Raw genomic sequence first — 26,572 nt, 5'->3', positions numbered from 1 at the left:
CAGCAGATGGACGATTACTTTGGGGAGGTGGAGATGTACCATTTGTCTGGGTGGTTGCCATCCAGGACCTAGGACCGTCCCGTGGTGTCGCGGATGCAGCACCGGTGTGTGCTCCCAGACTTGAGTCGATCCACTTAACTGGATTTAACTGGACAGACTGAGTTCAAATGAGCTTTAAACCAAATATCAGCTGTTTTAAGTTTTAAAATGAGTAAATGTTTTATAAACAGGCTTTTACTAATGGAATAAATGTGGATTTTAGAAGAATTCATAATCAAACTGATTGATAACAGATTTTTGTGGCCTGTTTTGAGACCGGGTTAAGAGCAGATTCTTCAGAATCGGTTCTCGGCTGTAAAACCGGGAGGTTCACTGAGCCTGGCTAGTTTAGGGTCAACGGTCAAAGAACAGGTGACCTCAGCTGTCACACTGATAACACACATGGAACACATTCAAAAACACACGTGAAGCAGATTAAACGTCATTTCAAAAAGAACTTTAAAGACAAATTCTTTGATTTTTAAATAAACAAACAAATCACATTTTATAAACGTATTAACTGGTTAGAAAATAAATCCAGGCTGAGGTTTCTCTGCTGAACTGAAGCTGAACTCTGGTTCTGATGAACAGAACAAACATTTATTTCAGGGACACTCTTAAAATACTCTGCAGGGATAGCTCAATGTCACCGTCTGATTGGCTCCTACAGCTGTCAATCAAACCCCATCAGCTAAAAAGTAAAGAGGAGGAGCCTCAGTCAGCAAAGAACTCGTCCAGAAAAAATAGCACCACTGATCACATACATTATTGATTAATCTGATCATTTACTGGGTCATGTGAGTTTTATATATATATATATATATATATATATATATATATATATATATATATATATATATATATATATATATATATTATATATATATATATATATATATATATATATATATATATATATATATATATATATATATATATATATACAGTAGTGTTCAGAATAATAGTAGTGCTATGTGACTAAAAAGATTAATCCAGGTTTTTGAAATTGGGCTATTAGTAAAAAAAAAAAAAAAGTAGAAAAGGGGGTGTTCACAATAATAATAGTCTGGCATTCAGTCAGTGAGTTCATCAGTTTTGTGGAACAAACAGGTGTGAATCAGGTGTCCCCTATTTAAGGATGAAGCCAGCACCTGTTGAACATGCTTTTCTCTTTGAAAGCCTGAGGAAAATGGGACGTTCAAGACATTGTTCAGAAGAACAGTGTAGTTTGATTAAAAAGTTGATTGGAGAGGGGAAAACTTATACGCAGGTGCAAAAACGTATAGGCTGTTCATCTACAATGATCTCCAACGCTTTAAAATGGACAAAAAAACAAACAAACAAAAAAACAGAAATGCGTGGAAGAAAACGGAAAACAACCATCAAAATGGACAGAAGAATAACCAGAATGGCAAAGGCTCACCCATTGATCAGCTCCCAGATGATCAAAGACAGTCTGGAGTTACCTGTAAGTATTGTGACAGTTAGAAGACGCCTGTGTGAAGCTAATTTATTTGCAAGAATCCCCCGGAAAGTCCCTCTGTTAAATAAAAGACATGTGCAGAAGAGGTTACAATTTGCCAAAGAACACATCAACTGGCCTAAAGAGAAATGGAGGAATATTTTGTGGATTGATGAGAGTAAAATTGTTCTTTTTGGGTCCAAGGGCTGCAGACAGTTTGTGAGACGACCCCCAAACTCTGAATTCAAGCCACAGTTCACAGTTCACAGTGAAGCATGGTGGTGCAAGCATCATGATATGGGCATGTTTCTCCTACTATGGTGTTGGGCCTATATATCGCATACCAGGTATCATGGATCAGTTTGGATATGTCAAAAAACTTGAAGAGGTCATGTTGCCTGATGCTGAAGAGGACATGCCCTTGAAATGCATGTTTCAACAAGACAATGACCCCAAGCACACTAGTAAACGGGCAAAATCTTGGTTCCAAACCAACAAAATTAATGCCTCGCAGAAGTGAAGAAATCATGAAAAACTGTGGTTATACAACTAAATACTAGTTTAGTGATTCACAGGATTGCTAAAAAAGCAGTTTGAACATAACAGTTTTGCGTTTGTAGCGTCAACAGCAGATGCTACTATTATTGTGAACACCCCCTTTTCTACTTTTTTTTTACTAATAGCCCAATTTCATAGCCTTAAGAGTGTGCATATCATGAATGTTTGGTCTTGTTGGATTTGTGAGAAGCTACTGAATCTACTGGTACCTTGTTTCCCATGTAACAATAAGAAATATACTGAAAACCTGGATTAATCTTTTTAGTCACATAGCACTACTACACTCAACAAAAAATATAAACGCAACACTTTTGGTTTTGCTCCCATTTTGTATGAGATGAACTCAAAGATCTAAAACTTTTTCCACATACACAATATCACCATTTCCCTCAAATATTGTTCACAAACCAGTCTAAATCTGTGATAGTGAGCACTTCTCCTTTGCTGAGATAATCCATCCCACCTCACAGGTGTGCCATATCAAGATGCTGATTAGACACCATGATTAGTGCACAGGTGTGCCTTAGACTGCCCACAATAAAAGGCCACTCTGAAAGGTGCAGTTTTGTTTTATTGGGGGGGGGTACCAGTCAGTATCTGGTATGACCACCATTTGCCTCATGCAGTGCAACACATCTCCTTTGCATAGAGTTGATCAGGTTGTCAATTGTGGCCTGTGGAATGTTGGTCCACTCCTCTTCAATGGCTGTGCGAAGTTGCTGGATATTGGCAGGAACTGGTACATGCTGTCGTATACGCCGGTCCAGAGCATCCCAAACATGCTCAATGGGTGACATGTCCGGTGAGTATGCTGGCCATGCAAGAACTGGGACATTTTCAGCTTCCAAGAATTGTGTACAGATCCTTGCAACATGGGGCCGTGCATTATCCTGCTGCAACATGAGGTGATGTTCTTGGATGTATGGCACAACAATGGGCCTCAGGATCTCGTCACGGTATCTCTGTGCATTCAAAATGCCATCAATAAAATGCACCTGTGTTCTTCGTCCATAACACACGCCTGCCCATACCATAACCCCACCGCCACCATGGGCCACTCGATCCACAACATTGACATCAGAAAACCGCTCACCCACACGACGCCACACACGCTGTCTGCCATCTGCCCTGGACAGTGTGAACTGGGATTCATCCATGAAGAGAACACCTCTCCAACGTGCCAAACACCAGCGAATGTGAGCATTTGCCCACTCAAGTCAGTTACGACAACGAACTGGAGTCAGGTCGAGACCCCGATGAGGACGACGAGCATGCAGATGAGCTTCCCTGAGACGGTTTCTGACGGTTTTGCAGAAATTGTTTGGTTATGCAAACCGATTGTTCCAGCAGCTGTCCGAGTGGCTGGTCTCAGACAATCTTGGAGGTGAACATGCTGGATGTGGAGGTCCTGGGCTGGTGTGGTTACACGTGGTCTGCGGTTGTGAGGCTGGTTGGATGTACTGCCAAATTCTCTGAAATGTCTTTGGAGACGGCTTATGGTAGAGAAATGAACATTCAATACACGAGCAACAGCTCTGGTTGACATTCCTGCTGTCAGCATGCCAATTGCACGCTCCCCCAAATCTTGCAACATCTGTGGCATTGTGCTGTGTGATAAAACTGCACCTTTCAGAGTGGCCTTTTATTGTGGGCAGTCTAAGGCACACCTGTGCACTAATCATGGTGTCTAATCAGCATCTTGATATGGCACACCTGTGAGGTGGGATGGATTATCTCAGCAAAGGAGAAGTGCTCACTATCACAGATTTAGACTGGTTTGTGAACAATATTTGAGGGAAATGGTGATATTGTGTATGTGGAAAAAGTTTTAGATCTTTGAGTTCATCTCATACAAAATGGGAGCAAAACCAAAAGTGTTGCGTTTATATTTTTGTTGAGTGTAATATTCTGAACACTACTGTATATATATAAGACAATGCCGTATTTCATAAGAATAACATTTTTTACATCATCAAGGGTCATGGGGGTTGGAGCCTATCCTACCGGTGACACTGTGTGAGGCTCCCTGCACAGGATGTGATCTATCACAGGGCCACATATTGACAGATGAACACAATCACACTTACACTCGACCGAACCTCCATGTCTTCGGAAGCGGGAAGAGCCCTGAGTCCCAGGAACCCACACACATGGGAGAACATGCAAACTCCTCACAGAAAGGGCCAGGTGGGATGCGATCCCACGACCTTCTTACTGCGAGGCAACAGTGTCAGTGCCAACTACTAACCCACCATGCCAACCACCTGGATATTAACTATTTTAAAAACGCATTCATAAACTGTCGAGTCACTTATTTAAAAAAAAAAATCATAAACTGTCAAGTCCCTTATTTACAAAATGGTAAATGGCTGCATTTATATGGCACTTACATCTGAATCAGAAGCTCATAGAGCTTTACAATGATGCCTTACATTCACCCATTCACACAGACACTCACACCAATGTTCAATCATGAACTGCCAAGTCCCTTGTAAACGCGCACTCATAAACTGCCAAGTCGCTCACAAAAACACTCTCAGAAAGCGCAAGTGGTTTGTAAAACAAAATAACCAACACTGCCGAGTACTTTGTAAAAATGCACTGAAAAACTGCAGAGTTCCTTGTAAAAACACACTGAGAAACTGTCCGAGATCCTTGTAAAAACACACTGAGAAACTGTCAGAGTCCCTGGTAAAAACACACTGAGAAACTGCCCGAGTCCCTGGTAAAAACACACTGAGAAACTGCCCGAGTCCCTGGTAAAAACACACTGAGAAACTGTCCGAGTCCCTTGTAAAAACACACTGAGAAACTGCCCGAGTCCCTGGTAAAAACACACTGAGAAACTGTCCGAGTCCCTTGTAAAAACACACCGAGAAACTGTCCGAGTCCCTTGTAAAAACACACCGAGAAACTGTCAGAGTCCCTTGTAAAAACACACCGAGAAACTGTCCGAGTCCCTTGTAAAAACACACTGAGAAACTGTCCGAGTCCCTTGTAAAAACACACTGAGAAACTGCCCGAGTCCCTGGTAAAAACATACTGAGAAACTGCCCGAGTCCCTGGTAAAAACACACTGAGAAACTGTCCGAGTCCCTTGTAAAAACACACTGAGAAACTGTCCGAGTCCCTTGTAAAAACACACTGAGAAACTGCCCGAGTCCCTGGTAAAAACATACTGAGAAACTGCCCGAGTCCCTGGTAAAAACACACTGAGAAACTGTCCGAGTCCCTTGTAAAAACACACTGAGAAACTGTCCGAGTCCCTTGTAAAAACACACTGAGAAACTGCCCGAGTCCCTGGTAAAAACATACTGAGAAACTGCCCGAGTCCCTTGTAAAAACACACTGAGAAACTGTCCGAGTCCCTTGTAAAAACACACTGAGAAACTGTCCGAGTCCCTTGTAAAAACACACTGAGAAACTGCCCGAGTCCCTGGTAAAAACATACTGAGAAACTGCCCGAGTCCCTTGTAAAAACACACTGAGAAACTGTCCGAGTCCCTTGTAAAAACACACTGAGAAACTGTCCGAGTCCCTTGTAAAAACACAGAGAAACTGCCCGAGTCCCTGGTAAAAACATACTGAGAAACTGCCCGAGTCCCTGGTAAAAACACACTGAGAAACTGTCCGAGTCCCTTGTAAAAACACACCGAGAAACTGTCCGAGTCCCTTGTAAAACCCACTGAGAAACTGTCCGAGATCCTTGTAAAAATACACTGAGAAACTGCAGAGACCCTTGTAAAAACACACTGAGAAACTGCCCGAGTTCCTTGTAAAAACACATTGAGAAACTGTCCGAGTCCCTTGTAAAAACACACTGAGAAACTGCCCGAGTTCCTTGTAAAAACACTGAGAAACTGTCCGAGTCCCTGATAAAAACACACTGAGAAACTGTCCGAGTCCCTTGTAAAAACACTGAGAAACTGTCTGAGTCCCTGATAAAAACACACTAAGAAACTGTCCGAGTCCCTTGTAAAAACACTGAGAAACTGTTGGAGTCCCTGATAAAAACACTCTCAGAAACTGCTGAGTCCCTTGTAAAAATACACTGAGAAACTGTCCGAGTCCCTGGTAAAAACACTGATAAACTGTCCGAGTCCCTGATAAAAACACACTGAGAAACTGTCCGAGTCCCTTGTAAAAACACACTGAGAAACTGTCCAAGATCCTTGTAAAAACATACTGAGAAACTGCCCGAGTCCCTGTTAAAAACACACTGAGAAACTGTCCAAGTCCCTGATAAAAACACACTGAGAAACTGTCCGAGTCCCTTGTAAAAATACACTGAGAAACTGTCCGAGTCCCTGGTAAAAACACTGATAAACTGTCCGAGTCCCTGATAAAAACACACTGATAAACTGTCCGAGTCCCTGATAAAAACACACTGAGAAACTGTCCGAGTCCCTTGTAAAAACACACTGAGAAACTGTCCGAGATCCTTGTAAAAACACACTGAGAAACTGCCCGAGTCGCTGTTAAAAACACACTGAGAAACTTTCCAAGATCCTTGTAAAAACACACTGAGAAACTGTCCGAGATCCTTGTAAAAACATACTGAGAAACTGTCCGAGATCCTTGTAAAAACATACTGAGAAACTGTCCGAGATCCTTGTAAAAACATACTGAGAAACTGTCCGAGATCCTTGTAAAAACACACTGAGAAACTGTCCGAGATCCTTGTAAAAACATACTGAGAAACTGTCCGAGATCCTTGTAAAAACATACTGAGAAACTGTCCGAGATCCTTGTAAAAACACACTGAGAAACTGTCCAAGTCCCTTGTAAAAACATACTGAGAAACTGTCCGAGATCCTTGTAAAAACATACTGAGAAACTGTCCGAGATCCTTGTAAAAACACACTGAGAAACTGTCCGAGATCCTTGTAAAAACACACTGAGAAACTGTCCGAGATCCTTGTAAAAACACACTGAGAAACTGTCCGAGATCCTTGTAAAAACACACTGAGAAACTGCCCGAGATCCTTGTAAAAACACACTGAGAAACTGTCCGAGATCCTTGTAAAAACACACTGAGAAACTGCCCGAGATCCTTGTAAAAACACACTGAGAAACTGTCCGAGATCCTTGTAAAAACATACTGAGAAACTGCCCGGGTCCCTGTTAAAAACACACTGAGAAACTGTCCAAGTCCCTTGTAAAAACACACTGAGAAACTGCCCGAGTTCCTTGTAAAAACACTGAGAAACTGTCCGAGTCCATGATAAAAACACTCTCAGAAACTGCTGAGTTCCTTGTAAGAACACACTGAGAAAGTGTCCGAGTCCCTGGTAAAAACATTATTACTTTGTCTACTTGGGGAGTGGGCTGGGGGGGCGAGTGGACCCCTTCCACCATCAATAATCAAAGATCAATGACGCATAACAAACCTAAATCCGTTTCATGGTCAGAACTGCACTTACGTGTCTGTGTAAATTTTCCAGAGCGGAAACGAGTCGTCCGGTTCCGTCCAGCAGAACTTCATCTGAAGCTTTACTGTGAACATCAGCTGGTGGTCCGGACCGGAGCCGGTTCCGGGCCACCATCAGGGTTTGGTAGAACAGACAAACGGCCACCCCGAGCAGAACCAGCGGCCCGGAGCAGGACCGGCGGCGGAGCAGCATCCCGACCTCGGGAACCAGAACCCGACCCAAACGGAGGAGCATGAGAAGAAAGTTTACTTTCCTCTGCAGATCCACTTCATCCTCCTCTTCGTTCTGGACTCTGTTCGGTCCAAAACAAGTCCAAAGGCGCAGAGCAGAAACCGGAGCAGTCAGACATCGTCACCGAGTCAGACTCGGTTCTGGTTTAGTCCTTTGAACCGTCACAACAAGGCAGCAGAAGCTGCGGGTCAAAAGACAAAAGAACCAAATGTGCGCAAAGTTTGCACACAGACCATCTGGTTTGCGTTAAACCCTAAAGGAGGATCCGGATCCCTCAGACCGGCTCACCGTCTGCTTTGTTTTTCTTCAGCTGGACCAGGTTCGGGTTTTGGAAGGTCTGCTGACAGCCCGGTCGGAGGTCCGCACCTCCTCCTCCTCCTCCTCCTCCTCCTCCCACGAGTTATTTGTGGATCACACGCATGCACGCACGTGCCATCACATCACTGTGTGCGTGCGTGCACGTGTGATATAGTGGTCCAGCAGTGCAAAACTTTTCACAATCTGTCTCTCACACACACACAAAATTTGTGCGCGTGCATCACACACGCACATGTGGTTTTTAGTGTCAAAGTAGAACAAAATACACAGAAACAAAAGCATCTATGAAAGCAGCACGGTAAAACAATAAAAATATACTGCAGTTAAAAAAATTTAAATACTATACAGCAAAAAATAAGAGTAAAAAACAAAACAAAAACCCTGTAAAAATACTGCAGTAAAAAAAAAAAAAAGCATATTAAGAAATACTGAACACTGAATGGTCATTCTTTCATTTTCTGCTGCTAAGCGGGGCTGGTAAATATAATCCCTCCAGTGTGTCCTAAGTCTTTCCCGTGGCCTCCTTCCAGTTGGACGTGACTGGAAGACCTCAATAGAGAGAAGACCGGGGGGCATCCTCACCAGGTGCCACCTCAGCTTGCTCCTTTAGTCAACCTTCTCACCTTGTCCCACAGTGTAAACCCAGATTGGGGGAGGTGATGGTCTAGTGGTTAAAGCGTTGGGCTTGAGACCAGAGGATCCTCAGTTCAAATCCCAGCCTGACCCTTGGCAAGTTCCTTCATCCCCTAGTTGCTCCCAGCGTTTAGTGAGTCTGTTGTATGGTATCTTGTAGACCATAAAGTGGACACCATTTAACTTATGCAATTTGAAACTGTGGATATAAGTACTTTATTCTGAGAATAGCCAGCGTTGATTTTATTAACATCCTGGTGTAAATAAGGTATCACCACATGTGTAGAACTCAAAAAGAATGATAGGTTGAGTTCTCATAAAAAAAAAAAACTGCAATGTGGTAAAATGTATTCATAAATATGAAAGAACAGGCTTTTAATAATTATTAACTATCGCATACTGTATATTTTTTTTCCTCAAGATTTGTTTTTGCATAAGTTTGAAAAAAAAAACAACAGCTCATAAGTTTAGGATAAATTACTTATCATGAATTTAATTTTCGAAGTGGCACTAATGACAACACTCATACTGAACATTATTTCGCTTGCATAGACTGATTTTGGAGATCAAGCAATAATTGCAGATGGGCTTTCTGAGGTCCCAGATAGCTTTTCTGATTACCTTTTCTAACTTTCAGAATTTACTAAATTAGCATATGGTCCATTGATACTTATGTGTAGATACTAGTCCCTAGAGGCAACTATTTTTGGTTTCAAATCTGGGCAAATGCAGTCCCAGAAAATTCAGAATGTGTCAAACAAGAAACAGGTGTTGTAAACAAGTCAATGCTGCTAAAAATACAAACTCGCAGAAACAAAGATACTATTCTGAGATGGTTTGCACATAAGACTGACATAGCATGTTTCAAGTACACACATATATGTCAGAAGGTGGGGGGAACATACCATATTCTGTCCCCCCTGGTTGAAAAGGTGGGGGGGACATGTCCCCTCTATCCCCCACCAAATTGCACCCATGGAAGTCAGTATTAACAGATGTTTGTATTTGTGCAGCTGCTGGTGCACCAACGAGAAAAAAACCTGATGGTTTTGAGGAAATGTGGCCTTTGAACATATTTTAGTCAAAAAACTGGTTAAATTAAAATTTAAATGAGTGACACACCCACTGGGCCAATCTGTCCATTCAGAGAAAAGGAGACAGAATGTCAGTGAAGTGGGCGTGGCCAATAGCATCTCCTTTGCATTTAAAGCAACAGATACATAAAAGCATAGTTCTCAGACATCTGACTTTTCTCTCCTTTAAAGGGCGTTTCAATTCAAATTCTGGCTAAAAGGCTGAACGCTTGTAAGATAACAGTTGACACATGATGTAAAGATATTAAATATCGTCAATTGGCACATTAAAGAAACAAACAAGAGCCTGATTTACTGTGGACGTTTACTGAAGACAGACAGGAGGAAACAGTATGTCCTCATAAAACTGACAATTTAAAGGTAAAGGGTGGATCTTTTAAGCTCATTTCTTATATTCCTTATTGCTTTTGCAATTTGGTTAATTTTATTTTTTCATTGTAATTTTGAATCTATTTCAGAATGAAGCTGGAAAATGTTTTTGTCTGATAAATGTTAAATATTTACTGAGGGTAATATGTCTTTGGTGCCACCTGGAGGCAGTGACAGGTTTTGATCATTGGCTGCCCATCTTTTTTTTTTTTCCTTCTTTGCTACATAATTTCTCTATTTCTTTTTGCCCCTTTTGACTCCATCTGCAGCGTTTAGTGTGATAATGAACTCAGCCAATCAGAAGCCATCAGACATGACATTTAGCCGCCGGTCAGTGTTCACCTGACAGGTGAGATCCACCCAATAATAAAACTGAAATCCATGTTTCTACTCATCAGCTCAGTTTCATGTTCAGACATTAAACCTCTCTCTTTTTTGGATGTAAAAACAAACAGAAAACAGTTTTTTGATTGATTGATTGATTATTTCGAGCTTTACAAAATAAGCATTTCTTTCACATTTACATTTACCTACATTGGGTTGAAAAGAACAGGAAATACGTACATACATACATACACGCGCATTTAGCCCGAAAAGGGGTGGGAAGAAGACGATCTTATTTAATCCCACCCCCAAACACCCATACGTTATTACCACTACCGAGTGTGACCAATATTCCTTTTTTATTATTATGTAATTGATGTCATATATTAGTGATGAATATCTATAATAATAATAATAATAATAATAATAATAATAAAAGAAATTCCCACCATAATAGTTAGTAATAATAACAACAATATTATTATTGTCAATTTTTTTTTTAGGTGATATTGCTGGTGTCATTCCTTGAGTCATTTTCATATGTCAATAAGTTTCCCACATTTATTCAGAGAATGACTATTTAGAAGAATTATTGTATGCGTCAATGGTAGTTCTGTCTCAATATATATATATATATATATATTATATATGTAGATATACATACACAAAATACACACATACATCACCTATACACACATGTATACACATACATACATATATATACAAATATGTTTCATTTATTTTATTACCTTGTCTTTTTTTTTCCCCTTCCCCTCCTTCCCCATTCGTCTTGTGTGTGGTGCATTAAACGATGCAAAGTATTTTGTAAACCTGCTGCCAGAGAGGGGTTGCCCCCTGACACAGGTCCACCATTTGCTGAATGTCCTAGGCTCTGCATTAAAAGACAAGGTTCTGGAGTCTGCTGGCAGAAGGGGGAGACCTTCGAGCAACAGACCTCCACTTGCCGGCCCTGATCTGGTGACAGTGATGTAAGTGATGCAAGTGGGGGAAACAAGGAGGAAAGAAAAATAAAAGTATTTTTATGTATTAATAAATTTATATATGTACATATTTATATAAATGTAAATATAAATATATATATATATACACATAAACATATACACACATGTATACACATACACATACGATTATATACATATACACACACATATATATATATATACACACACACATATACGAGGTGTATATATATATATATATATATATATATATATATGTTCCCCCTCTCTCTAAGTTATTACCATCGGCACCATACTTCATAATAATTTTGACCATGGTTATGACACCAGCAATAACAGGTATTATGCAAATATGTTAACATATATTAACAAACATATAGTAAGATTTTATTATTATTATTTTCTTTTTTTAATAATATAATTTATAATTATGGCTATGATATAATTAAATTGATGTACAGTATAATTCCAGGTATTTTATGAAAGTTTGTGTGTCCTAGCGGGACCCCTTCTATTGCTGACAAGGCAAAAAAGCAAAGGTAAATTAAGTAGAAATAAATTAAAAAAACGTAATGATCACGCACCTCTCTCCTCATTCATGTATTTCAACAGAACCATTTCTTTGTATCTTTGTTTGAATTGGTGGATATTTGGACATTGTGTTATGTGGGCCGCTGAAGAGGAGGTACTGCTGGCCCACCACCACCAGAGGGCGCCCTGCTTGGAGTGCGGGCTCCAAGCACGAGAGGGCGCCGGACCCTGAAGAAGTGACAGCTGTCATTCTTCCCCTGCACCAGCTGTCACTCGTTCATCATCATCATCACCAACTTAAAAGCCGGATCGTGACTCCACCTCCTCGCCGAGAAATCGACTACCGTAAGGTAATTTCTCTGCTGTCTCATACGTTGAGTAATAACCTGAACTTTTGTTGCAGCCGGTATCCTGTGGTGTTCGCCCTTATCTGGGAAGTGGCGTGGAGCGTGACGACGACAACCGCGCTACAGATAAGTGGTCACACCAGGAGCTGCACGAGTGTGTGATTCGGAGGTGGAGGTTCTCCTCCTAACTGTGTACAGACTATAGACCACTGAGTGTAAGGAGTTACACTCATTCATCTTTTCTCTGCTTTCTGCCAGCAGTACCAGGGTCGACAGCCGAAGACAGAGGTCACCTGGGGATTCGGGACTTGGCGGCTCCGGTGTTCTTCAGACCGTTGGTGGTGGAGGCCGTGTGGAGCGCGGTCTCTCTCTCGTCGGGGTCTTCTATCTTCGAGCCTGCCCACACGTCACCTGGTGTTAATTGACTTTGCAATTTCTGTGCATTTAGTTGTGTATTGTCACAACAGTAAATTGTTGCATTTTGGTTTACTCATTGTCCGTTCATTTGCGCCCCCTGTTGTGGGTCCGTGCTACGACACCTTCCCAACACATTGCTTGAGCTGAGGTACCAAACTATTCTACAGCTTAATGCCACACACGGACACACAGAAACTTTTCCTGGTAGTTCTCACTGCCTTGACTTTAAAGTTACCACATCCCCTAAAATTATAGCTCCCTTCTCTCTGAGTGAAGAGACAGAATATTACTACAACCCCTGGCAAAAATTATGGAATCACCGGCCTCGGAGGATGTTCATTCTTAATTTTGTAGAAAAAAAAAGCATAGCACAGACATGACACAAAACTAAAGTCATTTCAAATGGCAACTTTCTGGCTTTAAGAAAAACTATAAGAAATCAGGAAAAATAATTGTGGCAGTCAGCAACGGTTACTTTTTTAGATCAAGCAGAGGGAAAAAAATATGGAATCACTCAATTCTGAGGAAAAAATTATGGAATCATGAAAAACAAAAACGCTCCAACACATCACTAGTAATTTGTTGCACCACCTCTGGCTTTTATAACAGCTTGCAGTTTCTGAGGCATGGACTTAATGAGTGACAAACAGTACTCTTCATCAATCTGGCTCCAACTTTCTCTGATTGCTGTTGCCAGATCAGCTTTGCAGGTTGGAGCCTTGTCATGGACCATTTTCTTCAACTTCCACCAAAGATTTTCAATTGGATTAAGATCCGGACTATTTTTTGACCCTATGTGTCTTTTTGCAAGGAATGTTTTTACAGTTTTTGCTCTATGGCAAGATGCATTATCATCTTGAAAAATGATTTCATCATCCCCAAACATCCTTTCAGTTGATGGGATAAGAAAAGTGTCCAAAATATCAATGTAAACTTGTGCATTTATTGATGATGTAATGACAGCCATCTCCCCAGTGCCTTTACCTGACATGCAGCCCCATATCATCAATGACTGTGGAAATTTACATGTGCTCTTCAGGCAGTCATATTTAGAAATCTCACTGGAACGGCACCAAACAAAAGTTCCAGCATCATCACCTTGCCCAATGCAGATTCGGGATTCATCACTGAATATGACTTTCATCCAGTCATCCACAGTCCACGATTGCTTTTCCTTAGCCCATTGTAACCTTGTTTTTTTCTGTTTAGGTGTTAATGATGGCTTTCATTTAGCTTTTCTGTATGTAAATCCCACTTCCTTTAGGCGGTTTCTTACAGTTCAGTCACAGACGTTGACTCCAGTTTCCTCCCATTCATTCGTTTTGTTGTGCATTTTCGATTTTTGAGACATACTGCTTTAAGTTTTCTTCTTGACGCTTTGATATCTTCCTTGGTCTACCAGTATGTTTGCCTTTAACAACCTTTCCATGTTGTTTGTATTTGGTCCAGAGTTTAGACACAGCTGACTGTGAACAACCAACATCTTTTGCAACATTGTGTGATGATTTACCCTCTTTTAAGAGTTTGATAATCCTCTCCTTTGTTTCAATTGACATCTCTCGTGTTGGAGCCATGATTCATGTCAGTCCACTTGGTGCAACAGCTCTCCAAGGTGTGATCACTCTTTAGATGCAGACTAACAAGCAGATCTGATTTGATGCAGGTGTTAGTTTTGGGGATGAAAATTTACAGGGTGATTCCATAATTTTTTCCTCAGAATTGAGTGATTCCATATTTTTTTTCCTCTGCTTGGTCTAAAAAAGTAACCGTTACTGCCATAATTTTTTTTTTTTTCCTGATTTCTTATAGTGTTTCTTAAAGCCAGAAAGTTGCCATTTGAAATGACTTTAGTTTTGTGTCATGTCTGTGATCTGCTTTTTTTCTACAAAATTAAACTGAATGAACATCCTCCGAGGTCGGTGATTCCATAATTTTTGCCAGGGGTTGTAGGTAATGAGTTTTTACTGGCTTTATATAATTGTGCAGTGTAGAAATGAACCAAATCTGGCATTTTGAACTATTTGGATTGCAAAAAGAGACTATTTGTGTGATCAAGATATCCTACCTTATAGATGATTGTTATTGCACGCTTTTGGAGTATACAGAAAGGATGTAGCAAACTTTTGTAATTGTTGCCCCAGATTTCTATACAGTATGTTAAATAAGGAGAGATTAAAGAACAATACAATAAATATAATGCATTATGATCCAGAAAATATTTTGCTTTGTACATAATAGAGACATCCCTAAAAATTTGATTTCTGACACTATTTCAACACCGTCTATATTTATTGGTAAATTCAAATTGTCATTATTTCTGAAAAACATGACTTTAGTCTTATTTATATTTAGGGATAATTTATTAATATTCAACCAGGTTTTCAGCTTAATTCACTACTTACCACAATAAGTTTGCTATAATTATCACAGAAATAGAATATATTGCTGTCATCTGCAAATAATAACTTTAATAATTGTGACATTAAAAATGTAATTTATATAAAGATTAAAAAAATGTGGACCCCGTATGGATCCCTGTGGGACCCCACAAGTGATGCCCAAACATCCAGATTTAAATGCACCCATCTGCACAAACTGATGTCCCTCCGTTAAATAGCTTTGAATCCAGTTCCAAGCCACTCCCCTACCATATCTTTCCAGTTTATTGAGTAGAATTGAGTGATTGTGTCAAACGCTTTCTTTAAATCAATGAATATTCCAACTATATAGTTTTTACTATCTAAGGTGTTTGTGATCTCTTCTATTGCTTCAATTATTGCAAGTGATGTTGATCTTCCAGACCTAAACCCATATTGACTTTCGTTAATTGTTATATTTTTCTATAAAGGATTCTAACCTGTTGTTAAAAAGCTTTTCTAAAATTTTGGAAAATTGTGGAAGTAGAGAGACCAGTCTGTAGTTTGTGAAGATGTGTTTATTTCCATTTTTGTATAGTGGAATAACTTTTGTCATTTTGTTCAAGAATGTCCCAGTTTGAAATGACAAGTTACATATCTGAGTCAGGGGTTTTGATATGCTTTTAATTATTGTTTTTACTAGCTTCATATCTGTCATAACAGGCAGTTGATTTTTTATTTCTACATTTATTAACAATATCTATTATTTCGGCTTCATTAACACTGGAGAGAAACATTGTGTTTGGATTGATTTTTATGAGTGATTCCTGCTCGTTACAACCTTTGGGAATTTTTGCTGCCAAGTCGGGTCCAATATTAACAAAGAAGTTATTAAAACCATTAACTATGTTATATTATAGATGTCACTGTTCTTATCAATAAAATAATTGGGATAAGAATTACCTCTTACCTTATTTTTGATTATAGTGTTAAGAATTTCCCAGATTCTCTTGGTGTCATTTTTATTATTATTTAATAGATTGGTATAATTTCTTGCTGGCTCTAATTATATTAGTTTGTTTTTATATAATTTATATCTAAGTTCAGATTCTTCTGTCCTTAGTCTAACAAATTGTCTGTACAATGTATTCTTTTTGCAAGCATTTTGTATACCTTTTAACCATGGACTTTTGGCGGCAGTACTGTTTTCGTTGACTTGGCCTATTGGACAGTTTATCTCATATAATGAACTGAAAATGTCTAGAAATTTATTGAAGGCACAATCCACATCATTCTCCCTGTACACAGTATGCCAATCCTGTTTTGTTAAGTCATTATTGAGTTGATCTATTGCTTTTTGGGTTCTTACTCATTTAAATGCAGAGTATTGGGGGTTTTACTTGAAAATTACAATTGGAGTCATACACAGTGAACACAGGAAGATGGTCAGTTATGTCACATATCAATAAACCACTTATTTTTAGTTTCTATATTGTTTGTGAAGATGTTATCTATTAGAGTTCATTTCTTTATTGGACTTTTTTGTTTTGTGCAGAAAGACAAACTGCAGGTTTTTGTTTAAATGAACGTAGGAAATGTTTACATGTCGTAGCAGCTCAGCAGGTTTATCTTCAGTGCTCAAAGGTCAAAATCATCTCATGAGACAAAAAGTCCAGGCTGTGTAGGTCCAAAAGTGGTTCTGATTCCAGCTTTGAAGTCCACAAGCAGAACCACAAAGTAAGATGGTTCTCCACAAAGATTTGAAAAGTCATAATGTTTCTTGTTCATTTTAATGCTAAAGCTGTCGTTCTGGTTTTATGGTTCAGGCAGGACAAGACAAAAGCTAACAGAACTGGGAGTCAGAACTTTGTGTGAAAATTCTGCTCTGGAGACCACCTGACCCCTCCCATATCTGTCCAAGTTCCACCCATACCTGATAAACCTTGTGCTATCTGTGCACTCTTTACCGACCTTACGTCTGAGTGAGGTAAGCTCCAGGAACAGCTCTATTAATCACTGAATGTCATGGATTGTTGTTATTGGCACAGCTCCGCCCCCAAACCAATCGCCAGCCTGCAACTTCCCAACTGTGACCACACGAGGACTAGTACAGACGACTTCCTCACGTACCAACCCAACACTTCAGCTGGTTACCATCCAGGACCCAAGCCGGTTCCATTCTGCAGCAGTTGTGGCGACACACCGCATGCTTCCTCACCCAACCATCAAGGCTAAACACCGTTTTGTAAAAAATTAGTCTTTTTTTAAGCTAACAGTGACATTATGTGAAAAGCATCACATAACAAATAAACTATCACAACAACCAAAGAAGTTTGACTTTTTACTTTTAACTCCACCCACTTCTTGTATCACAGATCACATTTAAAAATCTCCTGCCAACAAATGCAACATCCTGCTTTGACCTTTGACCTCTACTCTGTGCTGTACCACATTTGTAGACAGGCTGAGAGTTTAAAAAACAAACACACTGTTCAGTCTATTTGTGGCGGCTGCCCCTCCTCTTCATGGCGGCTGTACACTGGGGGCAGTACCACTTGCCCTTTGGCGCCTCCGTCAGGCCAACACAGCCGTAATGGAACCACTCGATTGGACACTGGAGGGGAGGGAGACATGACGTCAGTGACAGAGAACATTAATACACTGGACAACTTTAATACTAATAAAACACTTCATATGATCAAACAACCAGAAAATAGTTCATTTAGTACACAGGTGTACCTATGGTGTATCAAGTATTTACCACATATTGCATCCAAATGCACACACAGACGATATACTGTCCAGCACACTATGTAAATATCAGGAGTATAATAACACACCCTCCCCAAGGCAAAACCGATACTTACGTCTGTGTTATCACAGCCGACCATTTCTCCATAAGACACCTGGGAGGGGAAAAAAAGTTAGATTTAGATTATTAGTTTTTAAAATACATTTTACATAAAAGTACTGCACTTTTTCCATTTGTCCCTGAACTAAGCACGAGCACACTAACGTCCACATACCTGGTTACAGATACAGTATCGGGGCTCATTGGGGTCATAGGTCCAGTCTACCTGGCTGTTGGCCTCAGCCTCAGGTAATGCTGAGGCCTGCTGGGAAAGCTCCTGAGCCAGTGCTGATGATGATGAGCAGGATGACAGTGAGGATGAGGAGGAGGATGAAGAGGACTGATGACTGGAAGCCTTAATGCTGCTTCTGTAGATCACAAAAACATTTATGAGCTCACAGACAGATAAGAGACGTCTGACATCGAGGTGGCCAGTTGTCAATGTCTACACGGATGTTTTCAGGTGCTCAGTAGCCCACGGACTTACTTGGACTTGCGGCCCCGGGAGTCAGAGGAGGCGGACGGGGTGAGGGTCTGCGTGAGGGTGGAGGCCAGAGCAGAGGAGGAGGTGTAGCCTGTTGTGTCCCGGGATAGAGAAAACTCTCTGCCCAGCTGGAAGTCGTTGTTTTTGATGGCCTCATAGCTCGCCTTCAGACTGGACGTTCTCCTGCCTTCTTTCATCTACACAAACAAATAAAAAAAGAAGCACATATGATATGCTGATTTTTATATAGATTTTTTTAATGTTGGGGAGCAGGAAAACTGCACAATGACAAAGTAGGTCATCCTCAGGGGTCTAACAAAAAATATACATTTATTTCATTTGTAATCTGCCAAATGAAAATAAAAGCAAGAAACAAAGAGCAGATGTTTGAGCGCTCAAGCTTTCATCAGTGCTCACAGCTCACACACCTGAAGAAACAATACTTACACAATGTTAGCATGCTAACCACAACATGTTTGACAGGTGCAAACGTGTCTGTGGGGACAAACGGCTCTGGCTGTGTCTCACCTGTGCAGTGGCCTGGACAGCCTGAGCAGCCGCCATGGTGATGGCCCCAGCACCGGCCCCAGGCCCCGCCGGCAGAGAGCTCAGGTTATAGGAGGCCAGCGGCTGGGAGGAGTTCACGCTGTACACGTTGTTGGTGGAGGATGCAGATGTGCTGTTGGTTCGGCAACCTGAGGAGGTCAGAGATCAAAGAGAGGGATGAGCAGGCTTGTGAGTACTCTGATTTGTACTCGTTATCTTTTGAGACACCAGCGAACATCTGCACAGGAGGTCAGTGCTCTAAACTCTGAACCACCAGAGCAGCAATATTTACACCAAAAGGCCAGGATTAGCTGGTGCACACACGGCTGTACCTGGAACATTCTCCTTTGCAGCATCAGATGTGAGTGTGGACAGCAAAGCTTCAGACTTGAACTTCTTCTCTGGAATGTGTTCAGTTGTGTGATGAGATGGCGTGTTGTACTTTCTCTCTGATGAATAAAAACATCATATATACGCATTTATTTATGTTTTAGGGGTCAACTTCAGGGCTCCTCCCTCTGGGGAAAAAATATGAATACAAACTAAAATGTTATTCAAGTTTTAAGAGTGAAAGAAGATGTCAGTGCTTATGTTGTTTGAAATATTCATACTATTTTGTGCAGACATTTGGACATCTGCTGTTTTCATGCCTGTCTAAGCGCACCAATGCCACAGTTAAAGGACATATATTGTTTCACTTTTTTTTTTTTAAGTTCATGAAATCCTTAGTAACAGCACATCAGAATTTGAAGACAGGTGTACACACACACACACACACACACACACACACACACACACACACACACACACACACACACACACACACACACACACACACACACACACACACACACACACACACACACACACACACACACACACACACACACACACACACACACGTTTGCATGGATGAGTTGATCCCTACTTACTCTCGGCTGTGGTGTGAGAGTGGACATGGTGGTTATTGACCGGCTGAGACGGACTGTCCATCTCTAAAGACCCTGAGAAGTCAACAAGCAAACAGCATCACACCATCAAACCAATATGGCCGTCATCCTGATCGGTGATTGACAGCTGCCATACTCATTCACTTACGTCTTTCCAGAATCTCTGTGATACCGGCATTGTCAGCCTCCAGTTCCATCTTAAACTTGGTTAGTTCCTGGTCCAGTTTACGCAGGTGACGGTCCACCTGCAGGGGAATTGACAAATGATACCTGATTCATTAAAAAAAAAAAAAAGCAAGCTATCCATCTATGTATCAATCATGCAAACTATCAACCCTGAAAAACCTTATAACTGTGCAACAAGATGCAGAATGAGTCATGTACAGCCTTGGTAACTATACCCATTACAGAATGAAACAAGGCCAAACTCGGTCAAGTGAGACAGTTATTTAATACAAGGTTGAATTGGTCACTAAATAAAAAGCTACAGTTCCTGAAGAAGAATGTCCTATTTTTGTTAGCACAATCAGTTAATCATGTCCCCGCAATATGAAACCACAAACAACACTCAAACATGATGTACTTATTAAAAACAAACTCAGAACAAAAACATCAGCAGAGCACAGTGCCCCTAAAGAATCCCCAAACTCAGGTTAACATATTCCCCCTTTGTCAGTGAAGGAAAGGAACAAACTAATGCAGATTGTGAAGTAGTCAGGGAAACTGATTGGAGAGCTACAATTTAGCCCTGAGTCGTTGTACATCCCCATGAAGGAGTAATGCATTAACTGCATTATAGTAAGCCTTAGAACTTTTCAGCCTACCCTTGTATATTAGGCAGCTAAATAGGATCACAAAATCAATTCTACATGACTATTCACACCCTCTATATGGGGAATTTCAGCTTCTCCCCTCTGGTCGGAGGTTTGCAGTCCCAAAGTGCAGAACAAAGCGCTACAGGAACAGCTTTATTCCAGCTGCTATAATTCCGATAAATAAGTTATAGTAGGAAAATTAGCACCAATTTAGGTAGTTTCTAAGCTGTGCTTTGATGTGGCTTTGAGCACTTTTTTGAAGGTGTCAGGTCTTTAAGTTGGACGCTTTCTGTGATTGCAAAGCAAATCTACTTACGGGTATTAATAAAGTAACCTGAACTTGAACCCCCCCGCCCCATTCACACACACTCAGTTGTGTAATCAGCAACACATATGTCTCAAGTATAGTGCATTATCATGCATGGCCACAGACTACACGTGACAACTAAACGCTGCTCCTATACACCGATCTGAACGAGGAGGAAGGGCTAGATCATAGACAACGAGCTCTTACTTTGCACACGACTTGTTTGCAGCTGCAACAAGAGGATGGCTAGGCTAAGGGAAGGCTAACTATATATTCAGTTACTTAAAAATAGTTTATTTACATTTAGTGATGTAAATGCATATATGTTTAGTTCCGCGTTGAAGTAGTGTGTACATCTGGTCATTTCTAACAACTTTTTTGTCTGTTCAAATGCAACAAGAAGCAGTTTACAGATTCTGTTTACATCATACAGTAACATTAATTAGCTCATTAGCTCCTGCTTGCAAATGTGTTGTCTGTATTAGTAAATAACTCCCTTGGCTTCTTGCTTTTTTTACTCAGTCACCAGCAGATCAGAGGTGCATCAGCATGTTGATTTGGCACAGGTTGTACACCAGATTCCCTTCTTAATGCAACTCCACATTACACAGAGAATGGTCAGTGTTTGCATTATGAATAAATAATTAAAAAGTACGAAGATGACCCTTAATACATCTAAAAATAAAGCCAACGTTGCAATTAGGATTAGAATTCTCCTTTATCAACAGTGCAATAATGTCTCCATTACCAGGCTCATTGAAGAAATTATGATGGATCAGCAATTTACAAAAAACACTTCAAATTATCACCTATACCTGCTCGGAATGGCCGTTTTGAAGTCAGAAATTCTAAAAAATTTTCCACACCCATGCACTGCACTAAATTAAAGATTTTTTTCCCTCCCCCTGGTGGCAGCCCTGCCCCATGTTATGTTCAAAGCTAACAGATAAAATCCATGTAAAAAGTGAAGGCCTGTTGGTGCATCACACTTTTTCCCCCTCACTGTGGAATGTGAATGATAACTTCCTGTCAGAGTAATAAAACAGTGCAACAATTAGCTCTGTGATTAACAAAGCACCCGGTACCAGGTACTAACCCTAGTAGAAAAGAAAAAAAAAAGAAAAAAAAAAAGAAAAAAGAGTGGAGTCGAGCTGAGTAGTGCTACTTTTGTGAAGTAGAAAAGCGCCAAAAGTGTGGGCTGTGGCCCCCAGTGGGCCATGTACAAACTGTCTAGACAGCTGAGAGCATGAGATGTCTGTTTTTCAATTTTTAAGTAACATTTAAAATTACACAAAAATATTCAGAATTTTAAAATACAACCAGAAGAAAGAAAACAAAGTCATGTGATGTTATTCTTCATTTATCTGACCTAGTTTAATATCATATACATACATGGAAGTACTTAATTTTAGTCTCATTTGTCAATGAAAATTGTGATTCAAAATTTTTGTAGGCCTCGGACGATTTTCAAAATGGGCCATGGCATGCTTAAGCTTGGAAATGTTTCACTGAAGTTCAGCTCTGAAGACTTTCTGTGGCAGGTTTCATGTGCAATTTCTATCAGAGATCATCTCACACTCACCAGATCATAAATCTGATTGGCCAGTTGTACTTTCTCATCTGCATCTTCCAAAGCTTTGTAGTAATCCTGAAAGAGAAGAACAGCTCTGGATTTACTATCACACATAAAGCATGATTTAAATATCTGTATAATATCAATGCTTCAATCTGAATATCTCATTCAAAATAGATAAAAGTCTGAAACGCTTCTGAAATATTGCTCATGTTTGACATGAATTGCAGATTCATTTAACAGAAAATAAATGAATAATAAACTCCCCAAAGTTCCTGCTACATCTGATCAAACTTCAGGACAGTGATTTCTGGTGCATTGATGCTTATTAATAAATCAAACAAGGATTAATCAGTAAATCCTTAAAAGTAGTATAATCAAATGCTCTGATAATCAATTAATATGCAGTTACTGCATCAAGAAAATGAAGAATGTTGACATGTTTAAACTTGTAACATTTGGTCTAAGATAAGCTCATTTAAAGACGAATGTCACAGAGCAAATAAACAAATCGCATAATGGATTTTATCCAGACACAACCTGATGTCACATTAATGATCATAAATCCAGACAAATCGCTGACCTACACAGAAATTACGCAAATAAACAGCATTAGAAATGCTGTGACCAGGAGCATCATCTGTTGCTGGGGAAGATTTTCTAACCTTCTTGATAACCTCCATCTGCTCTTCTCTCCACTCTGGTTTGTTCTTCTTGGCATTGACAAAAAACTCAATTACCTTTTGCTCCAGCTGGTCTGTGGCATCTGAAACCAGATGAGACAACAATGGTCACAAAGTCCATGTCAAAAAGGCAAAGACCACCACATGAGAAAACCACTTCATATCATAACCACCCACTTAAAGGATACAACCAATAACACAAACATCTAACTTTGTCTCTCTTTGGATTTTGTGTTGGACTTGGGACGCGTCTGTCAACATTCATCAAAATTTATTTTTAAAGCTGTCTTCATTCATAATTTAATTTCATTTAGGACTGTATCTTAAGAGGTGCATTTCTGTCCATCTGGTATTAGGTCAGATCTACTACACTCATTTTTCTTTTTCTTTTTTACAAAGTATGTGCTGATACTAACAGACATTTTAGATTAGATGGATGTGTTCCAAAACATTTTTAAACAAACCAGCATCTGTTGGGACATTTGAGATCAGATGGACTGGTGTTTGGTGGGACACTTCAGTATACAAACATTTTATTAATATATATATATATATATATATATATATATATATATATATATATATATATATATATATATATATATATATATATATATATATATATATAGCAGCATCTGTTGAGACATTGTAGGACAGATGGGCTGATAGCCATCATGGCTTAAAAAAAAAAAAGACAGGTTATGTGTAGGGGCATTTTAGGATGGACAGATTTGTTGTCAAGTAATTTTCTGACTGGACCAGTATCCATCAGCAAGAATCTATAATTGACAGTGTCCACATGACTGTATGACGGACCTGATTAATCAAGCTATTATTGGACAGACTGTGTCCATCAAACTTCCAGCTATTTAGGAGTCAGTTTTGGTCGTACTCTACTGATTAGGATATTTAATGTCAGACCTAATATAGTCCTGAAGAAAATTATAAGCCATGAAGAAAATTTTCCAGTATAAAATTCACCATCAGCTCAGTGAAATTTCATTAAGCATTTTTCCACTATTTTCAAACATTAACTGATTTTTCTATTGAGGGATCTTTTTTTTGGGGGGGGGGAAATTGTGCCTTCTGTAGAAGGCAATTAATTAAATTTAATTCATGGAATGGTAGTGAGGTAATTTCTTAATTTTCTGAACCAAAATTAAAACTGACTTTCAAATAATAATAAATATACGAAAGAAAAATGATCCTAAATTTAAAAAGCGCGTAACGGCAGAGGCACCAGATAACACGGACACATTCTGAACCACAACACCAGATGACATTCGCTAGGGTGCTAAATTAAAAACTAAACTCACTGTTAAATGATGGACTTCCACTTTTCAAAATGCTTCATAAACATGACACACATACACACAAGTATCATGAGTTCAAAGTGAGCCACAGTTTAAACTAGCTGAGGTAACTGTTAGCACTGTGTTACGGTACAGACTTTGAACCTGCAGGTCCATCTCCCTCATTTCCGTAAACCTGTCGCGGAGATCCATGGGTAACTGCTCGATCACTGCCAGCACAAGAAAGAACAGTTAGCTTTTAGCATGGTGAGGCTAACAGCCGCCAAAATCACACCTTTACAGAACAAAAACACATTAAACTAAATTACATGGCACCACAGACTCGTACTCACTCTCCAAATAATCCTCTAAGTACAGCATGGCGCGGAAAGTCGAGTTTTTAACCGTTTTATCAAAGTATTTACGTCTTTCAATATGGCGCCGTCAGCAGCTATGCGCTTCACAAAAAATACACCGTAAACTGAGGTCAGAGACAGTGACGCAAATGGCGCTTTGCATACTGATTGGATACCAGCAAACCGCAGTCTGTGACGACAAAGTGTTGATCGTGTGCTCGGACAGATGCCCCATGGGAGATGTAGTTCAATGCGATTTTCATTACGTTTTTTAACATAACGAAGACAGACAGACAGATGTAATTTAAAGTCCCCTTAGACGACGACAATGCACAATAAAGCATTAAAGCTATATATATATATATATATATATATATATAGAGAGAGAGAGAGAGAGAGAGAGAGAGAGAGAGAGAGAGAGAGAGAGAGAGAGAGAGAGAGAAAATCTATAGAACAGAAACTATCAGTCATAATATAAAGTAATATAACTTTAATATTCATGTATATGTAAATGCTTCTGCAGGATGGTAACATTTGGGACAGAATTAGACTGTAATCTGATTACTGTATTCTGATTACTGTGCTTGATCACTGCCATACCACAATAAATTCAAATTGATTACATTATAATTCCTCCATGGCTCGATTCTTCTGGAGGATCTGCCAGATCTGGATCCAGATTCCAAGACTTCCATGAGGCAGAGAGTCTGTTTGAAGATAATATGATTAATGTGTCTATTGTGTCAATGTACCAGCAGAAAAGATATAAATAAAGTAAAGGAAATTAAAGAAAGAAGGCATTTTGTGGCTGAACAGCAAAGTCACACTCATAATCCAGAAAAGGACAGACAGACAGAGAGAGACACACACAGAAATGGACAGACAGACAAGTGAACAGACAAGCAGACAAATGGACAGAGGCAGACAAAAGACACAGACAAAGGCAAATGAAAAAATATGCAGGGCAGACAGAGAGACAAATGGGCAGATAGACAGGCAGAGACAAATTGATATAGAGATAGGTGGACAGAGAAAGACAAATGGACAGACAGGCTGACAGACAGAGAGAAAAATGGACAGACAGGCAGACAGAAACAGATAAATGGACAGAGAGACAGGAAGACAGAGACAGACACATGGACAGAAGAGACAGGCAGACAGAGTGAGACAAATGGACAGACCGGCAAACAGAAACAGATAAATGACAGAGAGACAGGCAGACCGAGACAGAGACATGGACAGATAGACAGAAAGACAGAGACAGACAAATGGACAGAGAGACAGGGAGACAGAGTGAGACAAATGGACAGAGAGACAGGCAGACAGAGACAGAAACATGGACAGAGAGACAGGCAGACAGAGACAGACAAATGGACAGACAGGCAGACAGAAACATAAATGGACAGAGAGACAGGGAAACAGAGTGAGACAAATGGACAGAGAGACAGGCAGACCGAGACAGAGACATGGACAGATAGACAGAAAGACAGAGACAGACAAATGGACAGAGAGACAGGGAGACAGAGTGAGACAAATGGACAGAGAGACAGGCAGACAGAGACAGAAACATGGACAGAGAGACAGGCAGATAGAGACAAATGGACAGACAGGCAGACAGAAACA

The 26,572-nt window shown here is 40.0% G+C and overlaps 2 protein-coding genes across 2 annotated transcripts in view; both read right to left on the bottom strand.

Annotated features, from left to right (window-relative positions):
• Positions 1 to 8,047, bottom strand: part of cped1 (cadherin-like and PC-esterase domain containing 1) — a 37,635-nt gene extending 29,588 nt beyond the window's left edge. The window contains exon 1 of the mRNA XM_034163335.1: positions 7,483 to 8,047. Within this exon, the coding sequence (XP_034019226.1) occupies positions 7,483 to 7,725 (243 nt within the window). The 5' untranslated portion in view covers positions 7,726 to 8,047. The remainder of the gene's footprint in view (positions 1 to 7,482) is intronic.
• Positions 8,048 to 17,420: 9,373 nt separating this feature from the next.
• ing3 (inhibitor of growth family, member 3) lies at positions 17,421 to 25,086 on the bottom strand. Its single transcript, XM_034163608.1, has 12 exons — positions 24,947 to 25,086; positions 24,752 to 24,823; positions 23,284 to 23,384; positions 22,628 to 22,693; positions 20,072 to 20,168; positions 19,906 to 19,977; positions 19,306 to 19,422; positions 18,956 to 19,122; positions 18,431 to 18,624; positions 18,119 to 18,311; positions 17,960 to 17,998; positions 17,421 to 17,706 (listed from the first exon to the last, which is right to left on the bottom strand). The coding sequence occupies exons 1-12, from the start codon at positions 24,972 to 24,974 to the stop codon at positions 17,590 to 17,592; spliced, it is 1,263 nt and encodes a 420-aa protein (XP_034019499.1). The 5' UTR covers positions 24,975 to 25,086; the 3' UTR covers positions 17,421 to 17,589.
• Positions 25,087 to 26,572: the final 1,486 nt, after the last annotated feature.

This window comes from Thalassophryne amazonica, chromosome 22 (assembly GCF_902500255.1).
Source record: "Thalassophryne amazonica chromosome 22, fThaAma1.1, whole genome shotgun sequence".
NCBI lineage: Eukaryota > Metazoa > Chordata > Actinopteri > Batrachoidiformes > Batrachoididae > Thalassophryne > Thalassophryne amazonica.
The sequence above is the reverse complement of the archived record's forward strand: the minus strand, read 5'-3'. Positions and strand labels throughout refer to the sequence as shown.